Genomic DNA, 25,917 nt, shown 5'->3' on the forward strand with positions numbered 1-25,917 from the left:
ATTAGGACTCAAACTAAACTGAAGTGTGTTTGGTGGAAAAAGGGTTCCTTTAACAAGCAAAAAAAAAAAATACAAAATTGCATCCACTTTGGATGAAAGAGCCGCCGCCACAGCATCCACGCTAATCTCTTTAGCAGCCATTAGGCTCGCAGGAGCATCCTGTGTTTGTTTCTGTCGTCTTCTAGGGCCTCTAATGGTGGCTCGCAGCAGTCGCTTCCTCCTTTGGTCAGACAGGAAGTGAACGGTTTTGTTTTGTTTGTTTGTTTTCGGACTGACAGTGACTGAGAACGCTTTTGCATGCTGCTGTTAGTAGAATTCACAGTTAAACCGTCAAAGCGATGCAGCAACACTGCAGGGGGATGAGAGTAACCCGAGGGTCCAAACTTTCAGGACCCTCAGATCTGCAGCCACTTTTTTCCCCTTTTTTCCCTTTTTTTTTCTTCATTTTTTTTTTTAAAAAAAGAAAAAAAATAGATCTGCAGACACTTTTCATTTTTTTTCCTTGTTTCCTTTTTCCTTTTTTTTTAAAAAAAAAAAGAAAGAAAAGATCTGCAGCCACTTAAAAGAGACAAATACCTGCAAATTTGACCCTTGTGCAAAGTTGCGTTATTTATTTTTGTCATTTTAAAAGCCTCCAATTGGGACTGCTTCTCAAAAGTCCCACTCATATTTCTCCGGGGTTGGACGACTGCTGCTACTGTACTTGCTGCTCTTGCTGCTGCCAGAACTTTTTGACCGCCATTTTGGCAGCGCTGCTGTATTTCTTTTGGACGTCGTAAACAAATCGACAAATCGAAATTGTGTCATGGTTATTCCGACCCCCCGTTGAGTAACCTTTTGGCCCCGCTCCCTCCTTTTCACGCAGGACTTCCGAGAGAAGAACACTGACCACATGCGGCCCGACATCGTGGCCTTGCTCAAGAGCAGCAAGAACGCCTTCATCTGCGGCCTGATGGGCATCGACCCGGTGGCCACCTTCCGCTGGGCCGTGCTGCGAGCCTACTTCAGAGCCCTGGTGGCTTTCAGGGAGGCGGGCCGCAGGCACACCCACAAGAAGACGGGTGAGGACGCGAGTCGCCAATCCGGCATTGCCCAAACACATCTTTTTTTTTGTTTTTTTCTGGGTTTTTTTCACGTTCAGGATTCCCTCGTTGGTTCCGGCGCATTTGTTTTTCTTCGAAGTCGGCTGCTTCTCATTTCCTGTTGGTTTATTCCTCTTTTCCTCGCGCTCCTCTTCTCCTCTCTTCTCCCCTCCCGTGCTCATGCCTTCCCTCTGTCGTCACCAGTGTTAATCCTCTCCTTCCCGTCCCTTCCAGGGAACGACGCTGCCGTCCCCTGTGCTGTTGTCAAAACTGTGGACAGCTTCAGCTTCCTTCATCACCCGGTTCACCAGAGGAGCCTCGAGATCCTTCAAAGATGCAAAGATGAGAAATACAGTATGTCAAAAAAAAAAAAAAAACAACCTTTGGTTTAACGCTGCAGGAGGAAATCATGTCAAGCAAATGAGATTTTATCCACACAGACGCCGTATTGTTTTACAGTCGCTAGCGTTCGTGCTATTACTGTGCGATGATGGTATTCTGGAGTGAAATCAGACACTGGGGTGATATCAGTGGTGGATAAAAGGCTCTCCCAGTTCATGAGGTTTACAATGGGACTGCTGTCGATAAAGGTCCCATTTCCCATTTAGTTAAATCCCAGTCAGAAGCCTTTCACTCAGCTCGGCTCGATCAATGAAATCAATTCCTGCCTGCTTTGGAAAAAGTCACGGGTCGCGCTTGATTTTCACTCTCGGCGAGTCCGGTTTCATTACAACCCATTAAAAAAGGCCTGAATATCAGAGATGAGGGTCATTTCTCATCTCTGTTGGGATTGACCCGTTTTCCCGCCTGAGCGATCGCACAAATGAATCCGGAGCCCGGCAGCTTCGTCTCACGGTCGTACCTCTGCTGCGTTCTTCGCCTCGGCGGCAGCGTGATCTTAATCAGCGCTGTGAAATTAGCTTTGGAGGAACAGTTTTTTCTCCATTGTGTGTGTGTGTGTGTGTGTGTGTATGTATGTCACCCCTGGTCTGCCTGAACGTCTTCAAGATAAACAGGCACAGGCTGCCAGATAACAGAGATTTTGGTTTTGGTCGAGTTCTTGGTATATTCCAAAATTAAAAAAAAAAAAAAAAAAAAAAAAAGGCTTATTTGTATCCCGATGCAGGGGAGTTATGTTTAAGTGCGCTTGTCTCGTCATCCAGGTATTAGCAGGAAAAACCCCCGAACGCCTCTGTCGGATCTTCAAGGCACCAACGCCATAAACGAGAAGGCCAGCTGGTGAGTGCTGCACCTTTGCATGAATCATGCTGAATGTCGACCCAGAAGTGATTCAGAGCACAAAAAGATTATCTTCGAGTCGGTGCATCGTCCCAGGCAAACCTTAATAACAATGCAACACATCAGAATTTGAAATCTTCCGCACTGTTGTCTAATGCAGTGGTTCTCAACTGGCTCCATGAAGTCGCGACCCAAATTTATTCCATAGCACTCAAATTTATTCCACAAAAAAAAAACAAGCTCGCCCACTTTCTATCATGTCTAGTAAAGAAACTATTGAAATTATTGAATTGAATTGTGAGCAAAAAAGATTCCCAACATTTTTCTCTGTAAAAATGGTACGAATTTAAAAACGAAAAAAGAGAAACTTCCCACCAATCAAACAGCTCCCTGACCCAAAAATGGGTCGCGACCCACCAGTTGAGAAACGCAGATCTAATTGTTGCGTACCTGCCTAAGCAATGGAATAATTTTTCCGACTCTTTCCGCAGGGACGGCTACGGTGTCAGCTGCAACGGCCGCAGCTCCAGGCCGGGCCGTCTGTCCCAGGCAGGAAGTCCGGCCCTGGAAGAGGACGGCATCTTCATCAACTCCACCAGCAGCAAGCTCCTGGAGAGAGCTCAGGGCATTCTGCTGTGAGTGGCACACTGGTCCCAGTCCACCAGTCCGGGCTCGTATGTGCCCACTGTGTGTGTGGAACATAAAAAAAAATTAAGAGGATTTTTTTTTTGTCAGTGCAGCAGTGCACAACAGAGAATTTGGCCGAATTGCACCATATAAAGCAGCGTTTCTCAACTGTTGAGTCACGACCCCAAAGCGGGTCCCAAAGTTGTTTTAATTGGGTTGTGGCTTTGTGGGCAGTTTCCCTTTTTTTGTGAGACATTATTGAAGGTGATTTAATTTTGGGGTTTCTGCATGAATTTTGAATCCGTTCAGAAACTCAAAATTTACAGCACCTTCAATTTGCGCTCATTCCAATATCCTCTCATTTCCCTCTGCCATAGGAGAAACAAAACTGGCAAGATCAAGCCCAGCCTCCCCAAGGTAAGGGCACCACCCCCGGCGGCGTCCCACAGCGCCCGGCCGCTGACGGAAACAGACTTTTAAAGAGGTTGTTGCGCCCCACCTGAACGTGTTGTGTGCTTCTGTTGTGCTCGCAGCACTTGTTGGACGTCAAGTCCCTCCGCTACCTGAGCAGCGTGACGCTGCACGACCGCATCACCAAGTCCCTGCTCCACCTCCACAAGAAGAAGAAGCCGCCCAGCATCAGCGCGCAGTTTCAGGTCGGTGGCGTTGACTCCCCCTGCTGGACAATAGAATAGAACAGAACAGAATTCTGTTATTAATCCCACATTGGTGAAATTTGCACAATTACAGCAACGGTATATGGTGCAAAAATATGGAAAATTATATTAATTAAAAATAAATAAAAAAACAAAATAAAATGTATAAATCGTAAGAAAGGAAATTTACATGTTATGGACAGTTGGATTATTTACAGTTATCTACAATTAGCGTATCAAAACAATACCAGCAACTTGTAGATGTGGCATGAAGAAATGTTGAGATAAGCTCACAAGAAATATGGAAAATCATGCACTTTTCAACATGTTTCACGTTGTTCAGCTTAAATTGTAATTGCAGCTGATGGTAGATCGATACCGTGTCACCTCCTGGTGCAGCCCAGAGGCTTTTCTACGCATTTGCTGAGTTTGCGGCGCCGCCGCTTCTGTGGTTTTTCTTTGTGTTTGCAGGCGTCGCTCAACAAGCTGATGGAGACACTGGATCAATCAGAGCCGTACTTCGTCAAGTGCATACGCTCCAATGCCGAGAAGGTATCTTCTGCATTTAAACTGTTGATGGAGCAGCTGTTTTTTTTCTCTTTTTTTTCATTGCGCTAACTCTCTGTCTCCCCCTGGTGTCTCTCTCTTCTCCAGCTTCCACTGCGTTTCAATGACAGCCTGGTGCTCAGACAGCTGAGGTACACGGGCATGCTGGAAACCGTCCGCATCAGACAATCAGGATACAGCATCAAATACACCTTCCAGGTAACGCCTCCTCCTTCACGCCGACCAACACTCACCCTGCGGCGCGTCAGAAAATTCTTCACACCTCCTGTTTTGCAGGAATTTGTGCATCACTTTCACATCCTGCTGCCTCGAGGCACCAGCCCAACCAAGTCCGGCATCAGGGACTTCTTCAGACGGATCCACCTCCCACCTGCCGGCTACCAAGTGGGCCACACCATGGTGCGGCATCACGGCTCCTGGCTTTTTCACCTTTTTGGCTTCGGATCACAAGGCGCAATCAAATGTTTTTTTTTTGTTGTTTGTTTGTCTCGCAGGTGTTCCTGCGGGAGGCGGAGCGCCACCGTCTCCAGACCCTCCTCCACCAGGAGGTGCTGCGGCGGATAGTGGCGCTGCAACGCCGCTTCAGGGCTGTCCTGGAGAGGAAGCTCTTCCTCAGCATGAGGCGAGCCGCCCACGTCATCCAGGTGAGGCAACCCAACCAATGGTGAACCCCATCATCCAACCTGATGCGGCCCCTGAAACTATCTCCAGTCATCTTTGTCCTTCTTCCTCTTGTTTCTCCTCCTTTTGAGCCAAGAGTGACCACAGAATCAAGATCTTTTATTGCCATTTGGTCATTTTTATTTAACTAAATTTGAATTTAGTTAAATAGTTTAGTTTTGAATTTAAATGAGTTTCTCAGCTTTCACACAAAAGAAAAACATTTTTTTTTTTATAGGCATATAGCACACATAAATAACATAGAGAATATAGAATATACACTTACCAGTCAAAAGTTTGGACTCACCCGTTTCTTCTTTATCTTTATCTACTTTCGACACTGTAGATACATACTGAAGACATCAAATATATGACCAAATACAGCATGTCATGTTATACGTGTATTTTATATGAAGGGTGGCTATTCTAGATCATCTCAAATATAAAACTTGTTTGAGTTATTTCACACTTTTTTGTTTAATACATATTCTATATGTGTTCATTCATAGTTTTGATGCCTTGAGTGACAATCTGCAATGTAAATAGTAGATTACGTTGAAAGAAAAAAAACATTAAATCAGAAATACGTGTCTAAATCTTTGACTGGTAGTGTATAATTCACAGTGCAACATTGCAGTGTGAATAAAGGTGTAAGGGATCTAAGTGTTGGACTACAGTGAGGCTATTGAAGCCTCCATCTACCTCCATCTCACCCTCTCTCCTCAAATCATCCCTGTCCGGCTTTACCTCCAAAACAAAGCATCGAGTGCAGTTACAGATGTAAAACCAAATCACACTCAACTTCAACCATCTCATGGAAACTGGCTTCTAAGTATCAAAGCCCAGTGAAGCAGCGAAAGACAGATGTTGGCCAGAGTGTTGAGTTTCTCTCTGCTGGCAGCGGGAGGTCCCGACTGTGTTGCTCGGATTTATCATAACAGGTAAAAAATCCGGTGTTTTATGTCCCAAAGCTGTGATTTGTTTAGACAGACGAGAAGGTAAACAAAAGCCGTTGCGGAACCACTGACCCGTCCCGTTCCATCTCCCGAGGAGCGAGAGAAAGGAAGACGGAGGGAGGAGCAGCATGAAAGAAAGCAAACAGTCGGCGGATTGACGGAGGCGGGAGGGGCGGGGGGGGACGCAGCGCCTGGATGCGGTGTGTTTTTTCTGGAGGAGTCCTCCGAGGGGAGCTGTCCAAATCTTCGTCGGGCCGAAAAGAAAACAAACCCCCGAAACGGTGAAACGCTGAGCGGGAGCCAGCCGAGCGCAGATAACGTTTATGAGAAGAATAACAAGGCGTCGGCGCACAGTTTACCGTAAACTGTTGTTTCAGCTTCAGTTTGTTGGAGGGCCTGAAAACGGACGAGTGAAATCTGGATTCTTTTTCCCGCGGAATTCACGTCTACGTGTGCATGACAAAAACAGAGTCTGACATTTGATCTCTTTTCAAGGGAGAGAACATTTAGTTTTTTTATTTCCAGGAACTAATCAGAGAAGGGTTTCGTTTGAGGTTTTTTTTCAAGATTTCAGGAACGTTGTTCAAGTTTTCGGCGAATTCTGCTCCATCCTTTGGCCGGATGAATTAGTCACGGTGTCTTGTTTCCTCACTTCACCTGCATTGCAAAACAAATCAAGATACATCAAACTAAGAAAAGTAAATTCCAAATCTTCCAGTTCCTCGTACAGCTGGAATGCTCCTTGATTCTTTCAGCTAAAAGACATTTATACAGGGTGCCCCAAAAAATTTGGCATCATTTTAAAAGCAATTATCTTGAAAACTACAAAGTTCAGCTCAATGAAATTGAACAGTTTAGCTGTTGAACTTCAAAAGTTTATTATGGGACCCATTTCATTTCAGTAGTATTCAGTATGTGCACCGCCTGTGCAAGCATAGTGAGTGAACGGCATGGCTCAACCAGAAAACTAAGCAAAAATTAAACATTAATAAATATAAAATCTAGATCTGTTTCTATGCACTCTGTGTTATTTCAACAAGAAATGTCACTTTCTGTTCTCCTGCAGCAATGGTGGCGACGCTGCCTCCTCAGAGAATCGGCCGACGATGAAGACGAGGAGGAGGAGGAGGAGGCGGCGGCGGTGTGCCTGCAGGCGGCGTGGAGGAGCTACAGGGAGCGCCGGAGGTTCCTCCACTGGCGGGACTCGGCCGTGGTCATCCAGAGGAGATGGAGAGCTCGTTGCCACCGCCGGCTGGCGGCGGCGGTGACCATCCAGGCGGCGTGGAGGGGCTTCAGCGAGAGGAGGGTCTACTGCCGCGCCTGCAGGAGCGTCATGCTCCTGCAGGCCGCCGGCAGAGGGTACCTGCTTCGGCTCTGGTGAGCGGCCCGATGCTCAAACGTGTATTGTGTGGGTAGTGATATGAGGAATGCTGTTGAGAAGCTGAATCCAGCGATCTCCTCTATATATGAAAGTGAACGTTCAAATTTGTGGTCGCAGCCATTTACGAGGCCGTCTCTGTTTCGATGGCACGTACGCCAGTCAGATCCTCCAGTGCTACAGCTTGAGGACCTGACTACGGGTAAATAGAAGGGACAAAAGGCTTGCGATTAAAATGCGATTAAAAAAATTAACCGGTTTTGCCTTCTATTTAATCTCATTGCGATTGACGCGTTAATGCCGACCGCCCTGTTGTTGAGACCTCTGTGTGTCGCTGGTTCCATCTCCAGGTTCTGCCAATTAAAGGAGGAGCACGAGAAGCTCGCCGTGCCGCAGGGTCCACCGGCCGAAGCCCCCCTGGACGACCTGCCGTCCTCGGACCAGGAAGTGCTCGTCCAGGAATTCTCCTGCGAACCTCCCGAGGACCCCAAGTCCGTCCCGGCGGAGAGAGAGGAGCGAGGCCGGAGCTCAGCGGACGAGGCGGTGCACAAGAACCGGTCCAAGCGGGAGAGCAGGCGCATGAGGGAGCTGGAGCAGGCGCAGTTCAGCCTGGAGCTCCTCAAGGTTCGGACCACCAGCCAGGGAGGAGCCATGCAGGAGGACGGCAGTCAGCCGGAGGACCAGCACAGGCTCTCCCCCCGTGGCTCTCCGGCCAGTCACGGCAGCTTCGAGCTGCTCAACGTGGAGGACATGGAGATGGACGCCGCCCGTCCCGAAGGCGACCAACCTCAAGAGGGCTTCGGAGATCCGAACCACAGTGACGAGAAGCCGCCGGACCAATCGGAGGGTCCGAGGGCGACGTTCTACATCTCGTCAGACCAAAGTCCAGTGCATGAGCCAAAATTCGACAGCCCGGGCAAATCTCGTCGGGAGTCGGCGTCCCGCAGGCCCGTGGTGGTGTTGATCAGCATGCAGAAGGAGAGTCCGGTGGAGGACGGGGAGCTGCTGGCAGCTCAGGTCCTAGACGGAGTCCCAGCAGGAGCAGCAGCAGCTCCCTGTGACGTCCACACCACTCCCATAGCCGGCCTGGAAGTAGCGGCCGCTGAGCCGCCTCATCCAACGAGGCCCGGGGCAGGCGTAGGACCGCCATCGTCAGCCCACGGATCGGCTCCGGATGTGGCGAGAAGCTGCTCCGCAGAGGTGGACGTCCAGGTAGTCCAACAGCCGAAGGACGCCGCCGTCGCTACCGGCGCCGCCCCGAAGGAGAGGAAGGCGAGCCGGCCCGCTCAGGAAGCTCCCAGCCCGGTCCTGGACACCAAACCTCCCAAAGCTCAGAAGAAGAGCTCGGCCCAAACTGTGATCGTGAACATGGTGGAGAAGCCCTCCAACACCATGTTCTCCCCGCCCAGACGCAAGCTGCCCTTCTCTAAGTGAGTGGGACTTGCTGGCGGTTGTAATGGTTGCGGTGCATGAACAGCAGCAACAGTAATAGAAATGCCTGTGTTTGCATTGCAGGTCCGACAAGGATCTGGTTAACCAGGAAAGATCTCTGGCCATGTTCAGAGACGACTCCAAGTCTGGCGGATCCAGAAGCAGAGAGGTGAGCGACCAAAGCTTGCAGACACACAGTCAGCAGGTTAGCATGTCCAGAAATACAAATATGCTTTATCCCATTGTGTTTTAACAACCTCTGGATCAGTTGCAACTAGCTTCAGAGGAACACAAGGTCCCTCATGTCATATTAACTGCACCACTGTTTTCTAGCAACTACGTGTGTCTAGTCTGTCAGCAATGTCCACTGAAAATCAGAGAGATTCCTCCTACAATTAGCTGTGAGCCAAAACTGGAAGTTCTGGCAGTCAGTGCTTTGTGATGTCACACAGGGCGCTAATATGACCTAAACGGAGGGAAACGCATGTCGTTTTCTGAGTTTCAGATTTTTTTTTTTTTTTTTTTTTTTTATGGAATAGAATAGAATGCTTATTTGATTACATAATAATTACAGCAATGGTATAGTGCAAAAAAGGAAAAAGGCAATAAAAAAATGTATTGGATTATTATTATTGTTATTATTATTTATTACTGGATTACTGAATCATACAGGGTGGCTCTACTGGAGTCAGGGGAGAAATAAGATCTAAAGTGGGAATAATGTGCACACAGACACACACACACACACACAGGCAGTGGCTGACCTAATGTCCCTGGAAGCAGGTGGGCCGCCCCGGCCCCAAAAAGAAAGCGCGAATGTCCCGGACTCGCTCCGACTTCCTCACCCGCTGTAACTCTGAGGGCGCGACCCAGTCGGACGACGACGACGACGAGTACTACGTCCCCGCCCACTCCCGCACGCTGCCCCCCTCCCTGACTCCCTCGTGCGCCCACCCCGAGGCCGACTGTCACAGTGACTCAGAGATGGTAAAAAAAAAAAAGAGTCCCGAGACTTCCGCTTCTTTTCATCTCAACTAAACTGTCTCTTTGTCTCATGGGACACTTTGATATTTTGGAGTTCCATCTGATGTTTTCTCTTCTGTAAAGTCGTGGTGCCTTTCAGCAGTTTCAACCCCAAAAAAAGGAATTCTGCACTTTAAGTTTTAAAGACGAGACTTGAATAAAACTAAAGGAAGGTGGCCTCAGATTTGTATTTTGATAGGTTGTAATTCTGTTGGTGCAAATTAAAAAAAAAGGGGCAACTTGCCCTCTCTCAAAAAGGAATTAACAAGTCAACCTTCAATTTTCCATTGCTCAAGCAAGTGAAGGACGTTTATCAGATATCAGAAACTACTTTTGAAGAAAGGTTAGCTGTTGTGGTGCATTCAATCCTTTGCAATGACTGTGCAAAAAATCTTTCAAGGCAAGTTAACGTCCAACTGAAGCTGGAAGTGAAAAAAAAGGGACTTTTAAAAACTTGAAGGTGTTTTATTCACCGTCGAGGACGGACTCAGTCGGATTTACATGCGGATCTTCAGCAGCTGAACAGCGTCGCGCTGCATCCCGACCGCTGCTGCATGCCCCAGCGGTCGAAGCATCCAGCTGAGTAACTTCTCACTAACGTCGTCGACCTCTGATCGGATCTCAGAAGCATGACTTCTCCTCCTCTGTCCTGATTTTCTCCCATTCTCTCTCCAGTCCATCAATTTTTTTTTTTTTACACTGCACCGCAGTAGCGCTAGCAGAAGAGGTGAACGTAGTTTGTAGTACTCAATGTAAAAAAAAATCCAGTCCTGCTGTCACACTCGACTCGTGTCCGTCTGTGAGGCTCCTCATAGTTGACACGATGGAGCCGACAAGTGACATAATTGCAGGATAATTCCAAGATAGATGAGTACATAAAGTACGGAAACATTTTGAACTGTCCGCTGAAAATGAGCATTTTTTCCCTTTAGCCATCACAAAAAGACCAGAAGAAGATCCACAAAACCATGTCGTCTGGAGACCTGGGCAAGGTGGATGTCCTCAGGAAGACCTCCAGCCACGATGGAAGGTAGAAACTCTGAACGCTGATGAATCCAGGGACAGAATTTCCCTGTTTGTTTGAAAAAAGATATACCTGGGACTAATTAGCAGGGACTAAAAGTATTAGTCTTCCAGCATGACTTGACTTGAACTGACTCTACTCTGTGTCTGTGACCCATCAGGATGAGGGGAAAGATGAGATTCTGGAGCAAAAGCTCGAAGCACGGCGAGAAAAAACTGTCCAGGGAGAAGCAGGCGAGCGTGAATGAGGTCGCGGAGGCGCACGGTAAGAAGGTGTTTGCGTGCAGTCACCTAGCGACCGAGAGCGCTCTTCAGTTCACTTTAGAAATGTTGACTTTTTAACTGAATTGGGTTTCAAAGCGTCCCCTCTCCTCTCCCTGCTCCTCCCAGAAGGCCCCTCTCCCCCTCACAGCCCCGACCTGGAGGCGGCGGCGTCTCGCGGCGTCCGGGACAGCAAGGAGAACAAGGAGCCGTCGCCCAAGATGAGGCGGCGGCGCAGCGTGAAGATCAGCAGCATCACCCTGGAGGCCACCCAGTGGCAAAACGACGCGCTGCACATCCTCACCTCCACTCACGACTACCGCAGCATGAACGACTTCCTCATGAAGAAGGTGGGCGAGAAAAATGCAGTCGAAGAGGGGCTGCAAAAAGTTTTGGAGTTTTGTTTTTAGAACTTTCGTTAGAATCAATCGTGGATCTTCAGATTTTCAGATTTTTGTTTAACAGGATAAAAGAAACCAAACTGACCACTTGTCTTGCTGTTTGTGTGTCTTTGGCGTGCGTGCAGATCGCCGACCTGGAGTCTGAGGACGGCAAGAACGACACCATGGTGGACGTCGTCTTCAAGAAAGCACTGAAGGAGTTCAGGATCAACATCTTCAACTCCTACTCCACCGCCCTGGCGGTGAGTGCACGCCTCACGTCGCACCTCCACACCAATCGGAATTCAGACGCAGCAGCACGGCGAACGTGGTCGACAATTTTTATTTATTTTTTTTTCCCCTTTCTGCCACCAGATGGACGACGGGAAGAGTATCCGGTACAAGGATCTCTACGCCCTTTTTGAGCAGATCCTGGAGAAATCCATGCGCCTGGGGCAGCGGGACTGGAGCGAGTCGCCGGTGAAGGTTTGGGTCAACACCTTCAAGGTCTTCCTGGACGAGTTCATGACCGAGTTCAAGCCCATGGAGGGAACCATCGGCCGGGTGAGGACACTCACAGTAGCTGCGTTTCCATTCCAAGCGATATTTCTAAAATTTCAAAGCACAATTGCGATTTGCAGGTCTTTCTGTGATTCTTTACGAGAATTATGTTGCACTTAAAGCTGAATTCACAGTTGTTTTTTTCCATAAAAGGTGAAAACAACTAAACTTCCAATTTCTTTCCATCCAGGCTCCTAAACGTGAGCGCAAAAAGTCGAGGAAGAAGGAAACGGACATTGTGAGTTGCCGTAACAGCGCCTACTGTTCTTCTTTGCCCTCCTGAATCTGTGTTGAAGCTGATGATGTGGCGCCCCCTACAGGTGGAAGAACACAATGGCCACATCTTCAAGTCGACGCAGTACAGCATCCCCACGTACTGCGAGTACTGCTCCTCCCTCATCTGGATGATGGACCGAGCCTGCGTCTGCAAACGTGAGGATTTGACATGGGACACACACACACACACACACACACACACGCGCACTCCAAAGACTATACGATGCTATGTTTTTGCCAGGCTGTATTCCTCCTATCGAGACTGAGGCTGAAATATCTGCAAGTGCTTCCAACTTTACACACACACAAACACACACACGCACACGCACTAGCAGCACTTCCCGAATGTCTCGTCAACTACTTAGCTGCAGACGCTCACACCCATGTCTGCAGTTCTTATTTCCACCCAGGCAGAACTTTACACCGTCTCCGACTCCTTCCACACGCACACACACACACACACACAATCAGAAGAAAGTGCACCCCAGACACACACACACACACACACTCACTCCCGTGCCCTGCCTGCCCGACAGTCGAACAGATGAGATTAGATTAGAAACCTTCTCCGCTTTCGCAAGTGTGTCCTCCGTCCACTCGCTGCGGCCGGCTTCACATCCCAACTCGGTTGCCGTCTGCAGCTCAGTCATCGTCGGCAAGCAGCACGGCTGAGCGGACGCCCTCGGTGTGACTCGCAGTCCTGTGTCTGTTTTTTGCAGTGTGCCGCTACGCCTGCCACAGGAAGTGCTGCTCCAAGATGACCACCAAGTGCAGTAAAAAGGTAGGTGGCGTTGTATTTTTGTCTGTGTTTTTGTTTTTTTGCATTTAACCAGTGTTTAGACGGCCATTTATTTAGAATAGCCATAAAGTGCAACTAGAGAAAAAAAACATGTTGTGTTGTGGTTTTGTGGTTTGTTGTCCTCAGTGATGTCTTCTTTTTTTTTTTTTTTTTACATTCTGTTTATATACTCTGCATGCATTTCATTTTTTGATTATTTTTTTTATGCCGTGGGGGGGTCAGAGCAGGTTGGAGATCATAGAAACAGTAATTCAAATAATGTGTATGTTTCACATCTTGCCGAGTGCTAAAATAACAAATGACTAGATAATAACGAACTAAATATATATTACAAATGTAACTGTGTTAATGTTTTTTTTTTTATCTATTATGGTAGTATTAGTATTATTTATTTGTGACACTGAGCTTAAAAAAATTTTTTAAAAAAAATTGCACAGCCCTCATTACACCGGCTATTAATAATAAATAGCCAGCGGTGACAAACTGTACCCGGTCGTTCCCTTTATTGAAATGAAAATTCCACCATCATTCATATTTACCTTCCGGGATGATCTCTTGACTTGTCCAGTACGAACCGGAGCTGTCGTCGCGGCAGTTCGGCGTGGAGTTGTCCCGGCTGACCAGCGAGGAGCGGATGGTGCCCCAGCTGGTGGAGAAGCTCATCAACTACATCGAGATGCACGGCCTCTACACGGAGGGCATCTACAGGAAGTCGGGCTCGGCCAATAAGATCAAGGAACTCCGGCAAGGCCTGGACACGGGTGAGGCTGACCGGGACGTTCCGACACCGACGTGGTGAAACAAAAATGAATCAACTAATATTATTACTGCTAGGCTGTGTTCACATTGTCAGTTCCTATTTACTCTTAGACTCTGTTTTTGTTTTTTGTTTTTTTTGTTTTTGACCGCTGCTGTGCCCAAGTCATTAAAGGTCCAGTGTGTAAAATTTTTAAAAAAGGCTTGGAATTTTAGCATTTCATATTTAGGGCACTGTCAGGCTGGTTTTCTTAAAAATGATGGATCAAGACCCTTATTGCTCTATTTTATTCTTATATTTATGAGAACCGTTCTAAGGGTAGGAAAACCAAATGACTTTTATTGTGCTACGAGCAAACACTCTTATTCATGTATTTAAGGGCAGCATGTTAACCTTTCACCAATACAAAAATCATAAATCAAGCCAAATTTTACATGCAGGACCTTTAAGATTTCTGTCATAACTGTTTAGTGTCTTCTTGTCCCTTCCCAAAAATTTTTTAAAAAAATTTAAAAGAAAGAAAGAAAGCTGTCCTTTACCTGACCGAATCGTCCCCTTCCAGATGTTAACAGCGTGAGCCTGGACGACTACAACATCCACGTCATCGCCAGCGTCCTCAAACAGTGGCTCCGCGACCTGCCCAGCCCTCTCATGACCTTTGAACTCTACGAGGAGTTCCTCAGGGCCATGGGTAAGCTCATCCATCATTTCCCCCCACCGACCTTCTTCCCGCAGAGTCCTGGTTCTTAAAGGGGAAAAGTTACCGAGACTTAACGTGGCGCACTTGATTTCCTCTGCAGGTCAGCCAGACAAGCGAGAGGTCATCCGGGGAGTTTATTCGGTGATTGACCAGCTCAGCAGGACTCACCTCAGCACGCTGGAGCGCCTCATCTTCCACTTGGTCAGGTGCGCGATGACATCGTGATCGGCAGCCTCTGTCCTCATCCCGGCCGGGTTTTTCGAAACGAGATAGAACAGTGTTTTAAACAGCGTTTCTCAACTGGTGGATCGCGTCCCAAAAGTGGGTCGCGGAGCTGTTTCCATTGGGTCACGGCTTTGTGTGCGGTTTCCCTTTTTTCTTAGAAACAAAAAACGTGGAGAAGCACCGTTTTAAAGTATGTGTGAGGCTGTTTAGTATCTCAGGGTTTCTTTGTGTTTTTTTTCCCCTCACCCATCACATAAAAAAACACTGAGTCACCCTGTCTGCTCCGTTCAATGGTGAGAGCGTGTGACCGATGAAAACTACCAGGGTTGACATCTGTATAAAAACACTGCTGTTCCTCCTTCGCCGTGTCTCAGGATCGCCCTGCAGGAGGATACCAACAGGATGTCGGCCAACGCCCTCGCCATCGTCTTCGCCCCGTGCGTCCTCCGCTGCCACGACACCATCGACCCGCTGCTGAGCGTGCAGGACATCGGCAAAACCACAGCGTACGTCACACAAACCAGTCGTAGCTTGATTGATTTTTATTTGGATTTCTTTTTTTTTTGGTGCAATTTTCGACGGTTTTATTATCATTTGAAGCAATGTGTCCCAATTTGCTTACATTTTGATGCAGTACCTAATATTGTGTCTTTCATTATAACGTGGGTAATGTCAGCCACAATTATGCACTTACTGGAAGTTTTTGTTTTGTTAATTGCGACTTTGTCTTTTGTCTTCTGCTACTTTTTTTGTTGGGAGAATTGCAAGCAGAATTTAGCAGTATGCTTTCTACATGAGTTGCGTGGCTCTTTCAACACAAGGTCTTCATGCATTCCTTCTTGACTGGCTCTCTTTGTTCGTAGGTGTGTGGAGCTGGTGATCAACGAGCAGATGAGCAAGTACCGAGCTCGTCTGAAGGACATCAGCAGCCTGGAGTTTGCCGAGAGCAAAGCCAAGAGCAGGCTGACCCACATCAGGAGGTCCATGGTAAGGCGACCACGAGACAGACCCTCAGTCTGGGGCCGTTGGCGTCGTTAGCGCAGCCTGACGGACATGCGGCGGCGTGCTTGTTGTTTCTACTCGTTCTCCTCACGTTGTTGTTTTGAACGCCGACACTGCCGCTCGCAGCTCCTGCAGCAGCTGGCATGGCTTCACCACGGCCATGGCAGAAAGTCATCCCTCCGTCTTCACTCACATCCTTCATCCCCGGACTTATTACCCTGTTGACCCAACAAGGAACCGATAAGTCCCTTTATCCAAATGTGGAAATCACAACAAACATCAGTTTTTAGGAGAAAACCTTCAGCGAGGTTGCAGGATGCTGCAAACAGAGAGTTACATATGCTGCTTTATGCAGATATGCCAGTTTCATTTGGATAATTAATTGCGTGAGGATGCTCCAGTGGAGTCTGGGATGATAAAAAAAGATCTGAAAATGTGTGTAAATATGAATATTTAAATGTTTTCTTCTTCATAATTGAGCCTCACATCAATATTCATCAGTTCACAGTCAGAGCAGGATGTTCTCACAGCGGTGTACTTTTTCAATTTAGAGGAATAAACAGACATTCGCGCATAGAATGAAAAGTAAGACTGCGTTTCAAATAGGTTCATACGAGTGATCTGTGAATCCTGAGTGCGCCTAATGTCCTAAAAATATACATATTGCAGCAGTAGCAAAGTAAAATAGAGATCAATCTGTGCAAAAGTGACCTGTTGTACTCGTTACGTTCAGTGACGCTGAGTTCAGTCCGGCTGGGCGCTTTGTTCAACCACGTTCAGACTGCCAGCCAAACTCTGATTTTTAGCCCGTCCAGATTGAAACTGGATTCCTCTTTTGTAGTCTGAACAGTCACAAATCACATGAAATCCGATGCCAAACGGATTGAAACCACCTTTGGGAGGTAGTTTCAAATGGCATTTGGACAGCAACCTGTCTCGATAGGTCAGTAATGTGGCCCAGTCTGAACAGAGCCAGATCCCATTTGGACACTTGCTGAAAACACTCACCTAAAAATTTAAGATTTAAGAAGGAATCTGATTTGAATCAGATTCGCCTGCAGTCTGAACGCAGCCTTCGTGTCGTGACCTCTCACTATACTTGGAAGCCTGCAGTCCCGACTCCTGCTAGCAAACACGGCTTTGGCGATTCACAGACGTTCTCAAGCTGCAAACTCACCAAGTCCAGACATGCTGACCACCTGATTACAATCACAGCTCCTTAACCCTGTTCTATCCTTCCTTCCCTCCTTACCCCGCCCCTCCCTTTCAGAAACCTGTACTAATTGCTGTTAGGTTTATGAGCATAACCCGCACTGCCACCCCGGTACGTATGCGCCCTCCCCACTGCCTCCCTACCACCAGCAACCGTCCCGTCCCGTCGACCTGAACCGTCCACTCATCCTGTCTGTCACATCCAGTCGCAGCGCTCGTCGCATTTGTCTCCACGCCGCTAGTGTGGAGGCTGTCAGGCCTCCTGTCTGTCTGCGTGTTGACTGTGTAGTCCAGATTTTGTTTGGCCGTCAGTCTGTTGTGTAGACAATGTCGGATACCACCACAGTGAGACAAACTAATGGTGGGGTAAAAGTAGAAATCTGATAGCTTCAGGCTTGACTTGGTCTTTTTCTGTTAGATGTTTTCAATCAGGGAATGAAATGATTTGTTTATTTACTTGTATAAAAGGCCACTGATATGGTGACGTACACTGAGAAAAGTGCCAACACTTTAGCTAAAACCCTTGTAAGAAGCATTTATTCCCAATGAAGGTATTGGAATTTACGATTAGCTTTTTATCACTAGTTTGTTTGCGTGAACTAAATTGTGTTTGGCGTATAAAGTTTTGTGTTGTGCTGATTTCCTATACATATTTATATTTAACATATGTATTGACATATTGCATTGAAGAAACTAAAGCCACGTTTGTGTATCGTATATATATTTACACCACACTAACATTAGATAACCCTGTAAAGCACTGATACCTGTAAAATAGCTACTACTACAATTACTGCAGTACACATTTGAAGTGGAAAGAAGAGACTGTAGAGCTGTATGTCATTTCTCATTTTGAGCCGAATTTTTTTTTGTCGTATTGTATGGTCGTGAATCGCTGTTATAATATTTTAGAGCGTAGATTTCTTAAGTTGTTAGTACTGTAGTTAGCTAGTTTATCATCAATTTTTTTTTTGTTTCTTTGGCTAATTTGAATTAATAAGTGCTCTTAGTCGGCTGAAATCTGACGTGACACTCTGCTCTCTGTTTCTGCTTCGTAACTTACTAACGCACAGCCTAACACAGCTAAACTTAAGGTAACGCGACGTACACCTGCGTGTCGTAAGTGTGTGTGTGTGTGTGTGTGTGTGTGTGTGTGTGTGTGTGTGTGTGTGTGTGTGTGTGTGTGTGTGTGTGTGTGCGCGCGCGCGCGCGCGCGTGTGTGACACGGCATAGTTTCTCGTATGTTGTCGGAACATTCCGTGTGTGTCCTCTGTGCATCCTCAACCGTCGCTGTCCAGTGAAAAACAACAATGGAAACAACAACTTCAGCTGACGATCCGGCTCTGTGTGTGTGTGTGTGTGTGTGTGTGTGTGTGTGTGTGTGTCCTAACTCCCAGAGCAAAAGTCGCGTCCGGCAAAGCAGCAGCCACGCGTCCTCGCCGCCGCTCAGCCCCAGGGCGCCCCCTGTGGCGACGGACGGAGAGTGCGTGGGAGCGGAGGACGCACCGGAGGCGGCCGGCGTGAACGACACGCAGCAGCTGGCCATGCAGCAGGAGGAGCGAATCCTCACCGAGCAGATCGAGAGTCTGCAGAAAGAGAAGTAGGGTGGCACCTTTGACACTTTCAGTGTTGTTGTTTGCCGCTGTGGTTGTTGTGCAGGTGCTGTTTCTCACTGAAGACATCAAAACTACTTATGAACGCACATGGAAGGATGTAGGAAACAATAAAAGTGTAAAATAATTCAAGCACCTTTTATATTTAAATTCTTCAAAATAGCCACCTTTCATGAAAAGGAAATTTAGTGTTATTTAACGTGTTTTTCTTTGCTGCATAATTACATATATCTTGCTCATGTATTTGATGTCTTCAGTATCTATCTGCAGTGTAGAAAGTAAGTAATTGCATGAGAAGGTGTGTCCAAACTTTTACTGGTAGTGTATATTACCCAAATGTAGATACAGGATTGTTCAGTTTCTACTATTATCACATTATATGGTAGTATTATTTTACTAAACAAAACTTTGTTTGTCATCATTAGCACTCTGTTATTGTCAGGCATTTCTACTTTATATCTCTCAATCGTAGTCAGCTGTGTATTTGTAGTTCATAGTAATATTCCCAAATCAAAGAATCTACAGGAAGCACAATACAAAAAACATTTTTTTTTGATGTAGGCATTAAAAAAGATTTACGTTAAGCCTTGTGACTCTTATTTGCTTGTACGTGTGCGCGCGTGTGTGTTCACCAGGGAGGAGCTGACGTACGAGATGTTGATCTTGGAGCCGCGGACGTCAGACGATGACACTCCCGAGTCTGAAGCCTCGATCGGCACGGCGGACAGCACGGAGAACATCAGCTCACCACCGGGAGCCTGTGCAGAGCCTGCTGGTAAGTGTGTGTTTGTGTGTCTCTAAGTTTCTAGAGGTCCTCAGAATTTTTTTTCATTACATTTTGTTGTGAGCTGAGATGACATCCATCGTTTTTGGTTTGGCTGCACAAGAGAAAGGACATTGAATTGTAGTTAAACTGAACTGCTCGCATCTTTAAATAAACCGACGAAGAAGAAGGTGGTGAAGGTATCCAGGTTTGGGTTGCAAAGGCCACTGTAGTTCACTGGCAGGCTTGGGAGAGAGAGGAGTGAAAGACGCTGCAATCTAAAATGTAACCACTTGATGTTGCTGTTTCTTCTTCAGAATCTCCAAATATTACACACTTAACCTTTAATTAATCGTAAACTATTGGTCGATTATAACACTTTCAGCGCTTTACAATCTCAGTGTGGCACGATCAGATTTACAGTTGAGTGGAAAATAAGAAGGGAGCTAAAGATGTAGCAGATCGATCAGCTGACGCAGCTTGAAGGACGACCTGTGAGTGTCGGTATCATTTCACCAACGTCTCTCCGTCCGCAGAGTTCGGCTCCTGTCGCCCCAGAAAGTCGGACGCCAAGTGTCGACGGGCCCTCCGGCGCCAGCCCGACTCCCAGGACTCCGCCGACTCCGCCTCCACCGTCTCCTCCTCCTACGTCCCCTCCTCCTCCTTCTCTTCCTCCAACGCCTCAGGCTCCCCCGCCCCTCACTACCGCTTCCGTTCCTCGTCCTCGGGGCCCCTGCTCACCTCGTGCGGCCTCGGGGCCCCGCTGGCCGAGGCCGACGGGAGCGAGAGAGGCGGCAAGACCCGGCACAGGCTCCGGCTGAGCCGCAGCTCGCCGCGCGATCCCTCTGGCAGCCACCGGAGGGAGTCGGACTTCAGCTCGGGGCCGCAGCAGCTGGTTCTGTACGGCAGCAATGAGTTCATGGTGTGAAGCCGACCGGGTTTGGAAGAAGAAGAAGAATGCCAGCCGTTGCCTGTTGAACGCAGGAGGACGTAGGACGGGGGAGGAGGGTGGAGGGAGAGTCCGAGCTTTTGCATGGTACATGGGTCGTGCCTCGGCACCCACCAACCCACCCATCCACCCACCCACCCACCCTCCTCCTCCTTCCCCTCTGGTCCGGTCGAAGCAGACTGCTGTGAAGAAAAAAGAGAGACGGGATGGAGAACGGAACCAGGACTGATAGGGAAACAGCCGAGACGGTTGTTGTCGACGTCTCGCGCCTCTCCTGCCCCACCACCAGGGGGCATCGTCCAGGTGAGAGCGTGGGAGAAGGAGAATGAGAAGGAGAAGGGAAAGACAGCGTGGGGGAGACGGAGAGAAACCGCGCAACTGCAAAAGCCAAATTTTTAAGAGGCCCGTCTTTATTTTTGAAGCCTGTGAGAAGGTGGCAGGAGAGATGTAGCCATACTAGCTGAGCTGGCGCGGGCCGCGTCCGTCACCAGAGCCGAGCCGAGCCGAGCCGAGCTGAGCTGCTTTTCACGTTTACATGAGACGCAGCAGCTGTCGGGGTGCTGCGTCCACCACCGCGTCTCCAGTGTCACTTTGTAGAGACTGTACAGAAATATATCACAGCTGCGTCATTATTATTATTATTATTACTATTATTATTATTATTATTATTATTATTATTATTATTATTATTATTATTATTATGACAGAGGAAGATGTACATAGAGAGACGGTGCGGTGCTGTTTCTGGGTTGTTTATTGCAGATTTTGTCTCTTTTGTCCTGTTTTACAAAGTGAAGTCGCTTGGAGTCGTTCACGTGCTGGTTTTTCTCGGTTACTGTTTTCAGTTTGTTTGTTTTTTTTCTCTTTTGTTTTTCAATGAACTGAGCTCCCTCTGGACGTCCTTGACTCGTGCTATTAAGAAAAAAAAAATTGAAGGAAAAGCCGTTGACCGCTCTCGCAGTGCTGCTCCTGAAAGCTCCTGTTGTTTTATTTTGTTCTGTTTTGTTTTTTTGTGCTTTTGTTTTCCCCCACAATGATCAGTGTTACTGCGTCATTCCTGATTCATGGTTTACATTTTTCCGTTCCGGCGAATTGCCGTTGATCCGGGTGACGCATCACTGCATGCACCAGTGGTGATATTCCTGCCGCCAAAGTCACACTGAAACCCACTCTGACCTCCTGCGAGTCACGGCGGTGCGAGTTCACTGCATCCCCTTTGAAAGCTCCCTCCATCCATCCATCCATCCATCCATCCATCCATCCATCTTCTTAGACCGTCCACGATGTCCTCTGAGCCACGCTGGAGGCTTCTCCTGACTTCCCAGCTCTTCCATCCTCTCCTCTGGCGGCTCTGGCTGTAAAAAAAAAAAGAAAAAGAAAGAAAGAGACAAGAAAAAGGTAGCACTCAGCAGTCTGTCCTGTTCAGCAGACAAACACATGTAGCGAACTAACGCAGACCCTCAACATGTTCCTGCAAAAAAAACTCTCTCTCTCTCTCTCTCTCCGTGTTCTCGTCCACGCAGTATTGAAACTTGTCATATTACTTTTTTTTTTTTCTCTGAGCCAACTGAGTAGCTTTGACGCCAATCCAGTCTCGTTGTAATCGCTGCACTATTATTCCTCTTCTCACTTTCGGCTCTCGTCGAGCAGATGCTTCAGCTGCGATCTCACAGACACAATCTGTATTGATCCACTCTCTCCCTCGAGCCCCCGGAGCTGGACGCTCCAGTAGAAACTGTGCTGATCTTGGTTTCAAAGCAGCTTTCAAACTTTTTACATGAGCGCAAACTGTAGACCTGTTTAAAAGAAAACGAAAAATTAAAAAAACAAAATAAAATAAAAAAAAATCTGAGCTGGAAGGTGAAATCTGATCTCAGGTCAAATGTCTTTCGATTGATGTTTGATGGGATGGACTTTATATACGTGTCGAGGCTGATAATGTGGTTGTCAGCCTCAAGAGAAAAAAAGAAAAGAAGTGAAAAAAAGTGAATGTACCTGTCACTGGAAAGCATGCTCTGCTTTTTCTGGTTGTTTTTGTTCCTCTTTTATACACAGTGTATGTACTATTTATGCTTTTTGGGTGTACATTGGTTGAAAAGACTCTGTTATATGAAAGGATATATTATCCTGTGTATGATTCATTATCTACTTATTAATCATGACAACATTTAACAGACTACACTTGCTCTCTCATGTTTTGTGCTACAAAACGAGGCAGGGGGGGGGCTCGTCTTTGTCGCCGCCCACTCTGGATATGGTCATAAATATAAGGTGCAATTTGTGTTTTGTTTCTTTTTTCTTTTTTTTTTTAATGATGCAAACATGTCTATGGTTGTGAGAATAAAAAAAGAAGACTTTATAGGGAGATTCATCTGCTTATTAAAAAAAAAAAAACTGCAGCGGAACAAGGATGAGTTAAGTGTTTTGAGTCGTGGCTTCTGGTTGGTGTTTCAGCCAACCATTGAAACACCAAGGGGGTGCCAAGGGGTCTCATGTGGTGGCCTTGAAAATAACAGAAGACAAATGAAACCAATGAAAAAATAAATAGCTCTTTGATGCTCTCTTAAAAGGGCGTCACTAACAGGCGCCAACAACAGCCAAAATAAAGAAACAGAAGATGCTGCTTCCCAGTAAATGTGCAACAATAATAACAAATGAATTTGGAGTGACTGAGTTCACGCGACAAAGAATCTATTTAGCACGTTTTCGTTTCTTTTCAAATATTTCTGCAACCTCATCACTGGTCGGTCAGAATAGGTGTTTTGAGTGAGCGTCCGCTGTCACGCAGCCTTTCAGGCTAAAACCAACTTCGCCCCGCTAGCTGAGCCATGGCTGCAGGTTCGACGCTCGGTTTATTTCACACTGTGTTGGTTCCAGACCAGCTGTTCTCTCCCCCTCTGATCGAGGCCTTCACCCTAAAGCTGCCATCAACATTCACACGAGTAAAAAAAAACAAAAACAAAAAACAATAACTTTATTTTTTCTCTCTGGAACATAACTTGGGTCCCTGCCAGTATAAATGAACTGAGAACAAAGTGTGGTTGAAAAAGAATCTGACAGCTTTTCATTGGTCACTCATTTACATCTCTGTTCAGTTGTGTCAGGTTTCGCTACCAGCTATCATCAACCGCACCTTGAACCTCAACCCGTCCACGGTGAGTTCAAGCTGTGTTCATATCTGTCTGTCTGCTTGTGGAACGCTTCAGCATATTACTAAGTTTAAAATTTAATGTAGGACATCACACTCTTCATAAGTAGTGACATATTAAAAAAAAATGCTCATAAGTATCAAATGTCAACATGTATGTCATAATATTTTTCAAAAATTCAGATACATGATGATTTAATTCTACCATAAACATTCATGTCATTTCAAATGATAGATACCTAAACAGTAACTGCATAAGGCAGCGCACACTTTATTTTATAACTGGCCATATTTGAAATTTGAAACATCGCAATTGAAAAGGCAAGTCACTCTCAGAAGATATTGTGTGTATTATATGTTAAATTGTGGTGACGCATGTATACTTCCGTCACTACCCCTCAGTTTCATGTCACAGGAAAATGAAGAGGTGTTCACCAAGTCTTCTGTGCTGCTTCTATCAGATTTGTAATTATCTTTATCACGGACAATAACTATTAGCCAATTATGCATTACTCAATACTCAATTGTCCAAATCCAACCTTAGAGCTTATATTTCAGTGGGGACAGCAAGTTTCAGCAGGGTGAAGTCCATCCACCTCCTCAAAAATAGATGAAATTACATTTCAACCAGCAGTTTTGGTTTTCTTCTTGTAACTTGGTATCATGGCCTGCACACAACCAAGAAATGCCACAGGATGTGGGCAAACCAGTTTTCTACAGAAGCCTGATTAACAGTTTCATTTCTACCAAAATGAAAGCAGAGTAGCCTGTTCTCTGTATTGCCTCTCCCGCTCCTCCTTCTCTGTACACAGTCACTCCCTCCCACAGTTTCCTATCAGTCCCCAGTCCCGTCATCCACACCTCAAACCACGCACTGCCCAAGGTGAGTTCAAATCCTGCTTATTTCTTTCCTTAATCTGGTCAGTATGCCCGTTTCTTCAAGTGTAATTTTTAATGCGCACCTCACATTCTAATTGTGTCTGTATGTATATATATATATATATTTTTTTTTTTTTTATGACAGATGTCTCATCAATGCATCATCTTCTTCGACCTGGAGACCACTGGCTTAAGTAATGTTCACTTCAAATATATATATAGATATATACATATTATTTATTTATTTCATCAGCCTGAAAGTTATCATTTCAAGTAGTGAAACTTTTAAGTGAGCGTTTCCAAGTTTTATGTGCTCACGTAAAAGTTTCTTTTTTTTTTTTTTTTTTTTTTAAAGTAGTACGGGGGCAAAGGACATACAGTATTATGAACATTTAATAAAATAAAAAAAAAGTTTTTTGATTACCTGCAACACACAAACCACCAAGAAACAGTGTAGCACCTCCACTTTCTGATCTTAGTGACTCAGCTCCATAAATCTTTTTCTCTTTCAGACATAAGAGATTGTGAAATAATCCAGTTGTCAGCCATCTGTGGAGATAAGACCTTTAACGCCTACACCATGCCCTCCGGCAAAGTGGCTGACGACGCGACAAAAGTCACAGGCCTCTCCGTCCGTGAAGGACGCCTCTATCTCCACGAGACTCCTGTGGCCACTGTTCCTCTTAGACAAGTCTTCACCTCCTTCCTGGCTTACATTCGGTCTTTCCAAGTTCCTGTGCTGCTGGCTGCCCACAATGCGAAATTCTTTGACTGGGTGATACTCACCAGAGTCCTGCAGCAGCAGTTCCCTGATGTCTGGCCTCAGTTCCAGCGGATGGTCCCTGGGTATTTAGACACACTTCCGCTAAGCAAGAGAGTCTGTCCTGGGCTGACAAGTTATTCTCTGTCATCACTGGTTAACCGCTTCCTCGGGGGAGCTTTCGGCGCTCACAATGCAGTGGAAGATGCCAGGGTCCTGCAGGAGCTGTTCTACACCTGGGATCCTGCAAGAAGCACCTACTCTGAATTTATCACCAGAGTGTAGATTTCGAAACAAAGGTGAATTGGCAAAACCGGTTATTGGTTGTAACTGGTGACTGCACTAGTGACAAAAAGTGAGATATTTTGCACAGTTAAATATTCATAGAATTAAATTAGATTATATATGTTATATGATAACATGAATGTGCTTGTCAAACATAAATTTGCAAACAAAATAAAAATTGAGTTAAAAAAAAAAACAAGTTTTATTTTTTTTTTTTTTTAAGGCACTCATGCAAAATTTACTATTTTCAAAACAGATACACATGTACATAAGTATCTCAGAATTCTGATGCGTGGGCTAAATGGGCTGATGCAAGTCACTATTGTAGTCTGTCATGTCTGTTATAAAGTAAGGAAGCAATTATCCTCTGTGGGAAAGTTATCTACTTACTGAAACTTACTGCTAGTGGGAAATCAACATCTTGAGCTTACTGCTTACTATTATGCAACTGCTGAGTATGTTATGAAAACCATAGCCTTACGCGCGAGAATAGAAGATAAGAAAGGAGAGGCCGTCTGCTCCCGTGAGAGCGGCGGGTGTTGTTGTAGAACATGTTGTTTGAGCTCGTGTGCAGACAAAACGAACCTAGATGCACATGCGGCTGGCATCTTGAGAAAAGACAACATCCTCCTCAAACTGAGCGGGCCGTCCGCTCGCGATGCACCGCTGCCATGACAACCGTCGGCTGACAAGCACCTGCTGGCT

General features: G+C 46.4%; 2 protein-coding genes and 1 long non-coding RNA gene across 14 annotated transcripts in view; 2 read left to right on the top strand and 1 right to left on the bottom strand.

Annotated features, from left to right (window-relative positions):
- The window catches only part of LOC142883978 (unconventional myosin-IXAb-like), a 99,766-nt gene extending 78,238 nt beyond the window's left edge, over nt 1–21,528 (top strand). For 2 of the 12 annotated variants that reach the window (XM_076019331.1, XM_076019341.1), the window contains exons 14-45: nt 866–1,061; nt 1,317–1,436; nt 2,246–2,321; nt 2,813–2,956; nt 3,326–3,365; nt 3,482–3,604; nt 4,076–4,156; nt 4,259–4,369; nt 4,448–4,570; nt 4,666–4,815; nt 6,854–7,164; nt 7,516–8,595; nt 8,681–8,765; nt 9,380–9,583; nt 10,552–10,649; nt 10,804–10,907; nt 11,036–11,253; nt 11,430–11,546; nt 11,659–11,847; nt 12,035–12,082; nt 12,165–12,276; nt 12,840–12,901; nt 13,488–13,680; nt 14,239–14,367; nt 14,477–14,582; nt 14,976–15,107; nt 15,465–15,588; nt 16,874–16,927; nt 17,889–17,909; nt 18,213–18,415; nt 19,064–19,203; nt 19,728–21,528. In XM_076019331.1, the coding sequence (XP_075875446.1) occupies nt 866–1,061; nt 1,317–1,436; nt 2,246–2,321; nt 2,813–2,956; nt 3,326–3,365; nt 3,482–3,604; nt 4,076–4,156; nt 4,259–4,369; nt 4,448–4,570; nt 4,666–4,815; nt 6,854–7,164; nt 7,516–8,595; nt 8,681–8,765; nt 9,380–9,583; nt 10,552–10,649; nt 10,804–10,907; nt 11,036–11,253; nt 11,430–11,546; nt 11,659–11,847; nt 12,035–12,082; nt 12,165–12,276; nt 12,840–12,901; nt 13,488–13,680; nt 14,239–14,367; nt 14,477–14,582; nt 14,976–15,107; nt 15,465–15,588; nt 16,874–16,927; nt 17,889–17,909; nt 18,213–18,415; nt 19,064–19,203; nt 19,728–20,119 (5,286 nt within the window). In that variant the 3' untranslated portion in view covers nt 20,120–21,528. Of the gene's footprint in view, nt 1–865; nt 1,062–1,316; nt 1,437–2,245; nt 2,322–2,812; nt 2,957–3,325; nt 3,366–3,481; nt 3,605–4,075; nt 4,157–4,258; nt 4,370–4,447; nt 4,571–4,665; nt 4,816–6,853; nt 7,165–7,515; nt 8,596–8,680; nt 8,766–9,376; nt 9,584–10,551; nt 10,650–10,803; nt 10,908–11,032; nt 11,254–11,429; nt 11,547–11,658; nt 11,848–12,034; nt 12,083–12,164; nt 12,277–12,839; nt 12,902–13,487; nt 13,681–14,238; nt 14,368–14,476; nt 14,583–14,975; nt 15,108–15,464; nt 15,589–16,873; nt 16,928–17,888; nt 17,910–18,212; nt 18,416–19,063; nt 19,204–19,727 lie in introns of all 12 variants that reach the window. The other 10 variants (XM_076019330.1, XM_076019337.1, XM_076019332.1 and 7 more) reach the window with 7 other exon arrangements.
- Nucleotides 21,466–24,726, bottom strand: LOC142883980 (uncharacterized). The gene is made up of 2 exons (XR_012926101.1): nt 24,592–24,726; nt 21,466–21,495 (listed from the first exon to the last, which is right to left on the bottom strand). It is a non-coding gene; the product is annotated as an uncharacterized LOC142883980 (long non-coding RNA).
- On the top strand, nt 24,019–25,411 carry LOC142883979 (DNA polymerase III subunit epsilon-like). The gene is made up of 3 exons (XM_076019343.1): nt 24,019–24,171; nt 24,313–24,361; nt 24,680–25,411. The coding sequence occupies exons 2-3, from the start codon at nt 24,313–24,315 to the stop codon at nt 25,210–25,212; spliced, it is 582 nt and encodes a 193-aa protein (XP_075875458.1). The 5' UTR covers nt 24,019–24,171; the 3' UTR covers nt 25,213–25,411.
- Nucleotides 25,412–25,917: the final 506 nt, after the last annotated feature.

Source organism: Nelusetta ayraudi, unplaced genomic scaffold, assembly GCF_046127955.1.
Source record: "Nelusetta ayraudi isolate G7.1 ecotype Tasmania unplaced genomic scaffold, CSIRO-AGI_Nayr_v1 ptg000009l, whole genome shotgun sequence".
Classification (NCBI taxonomy): domain Eukaryota; kingdom Metazoa; phylum Chordata; class Actinopteri; order Tetraodontiformes; family Monacanthidae; genus Nelusetta; species Nelusetta ayraudi.

Excerpts from the sequence above, each read along its gene's own strand:
- LOC142883979 (XM_076019343.1), top strand. The coding sequence starts at position 24,313 with ATGTCTCATCAATGCATCATCTTCTTCGACCTGGAGACCACTGGCTTA. Across the intron at positions 24,362-24,679 it reads CCTGGAGACCACTGGCTTAA|ACATAAGAGATTGTGAAATA; the intron begins GTAATGTTCACT and ends TTTCTCTTTCAG.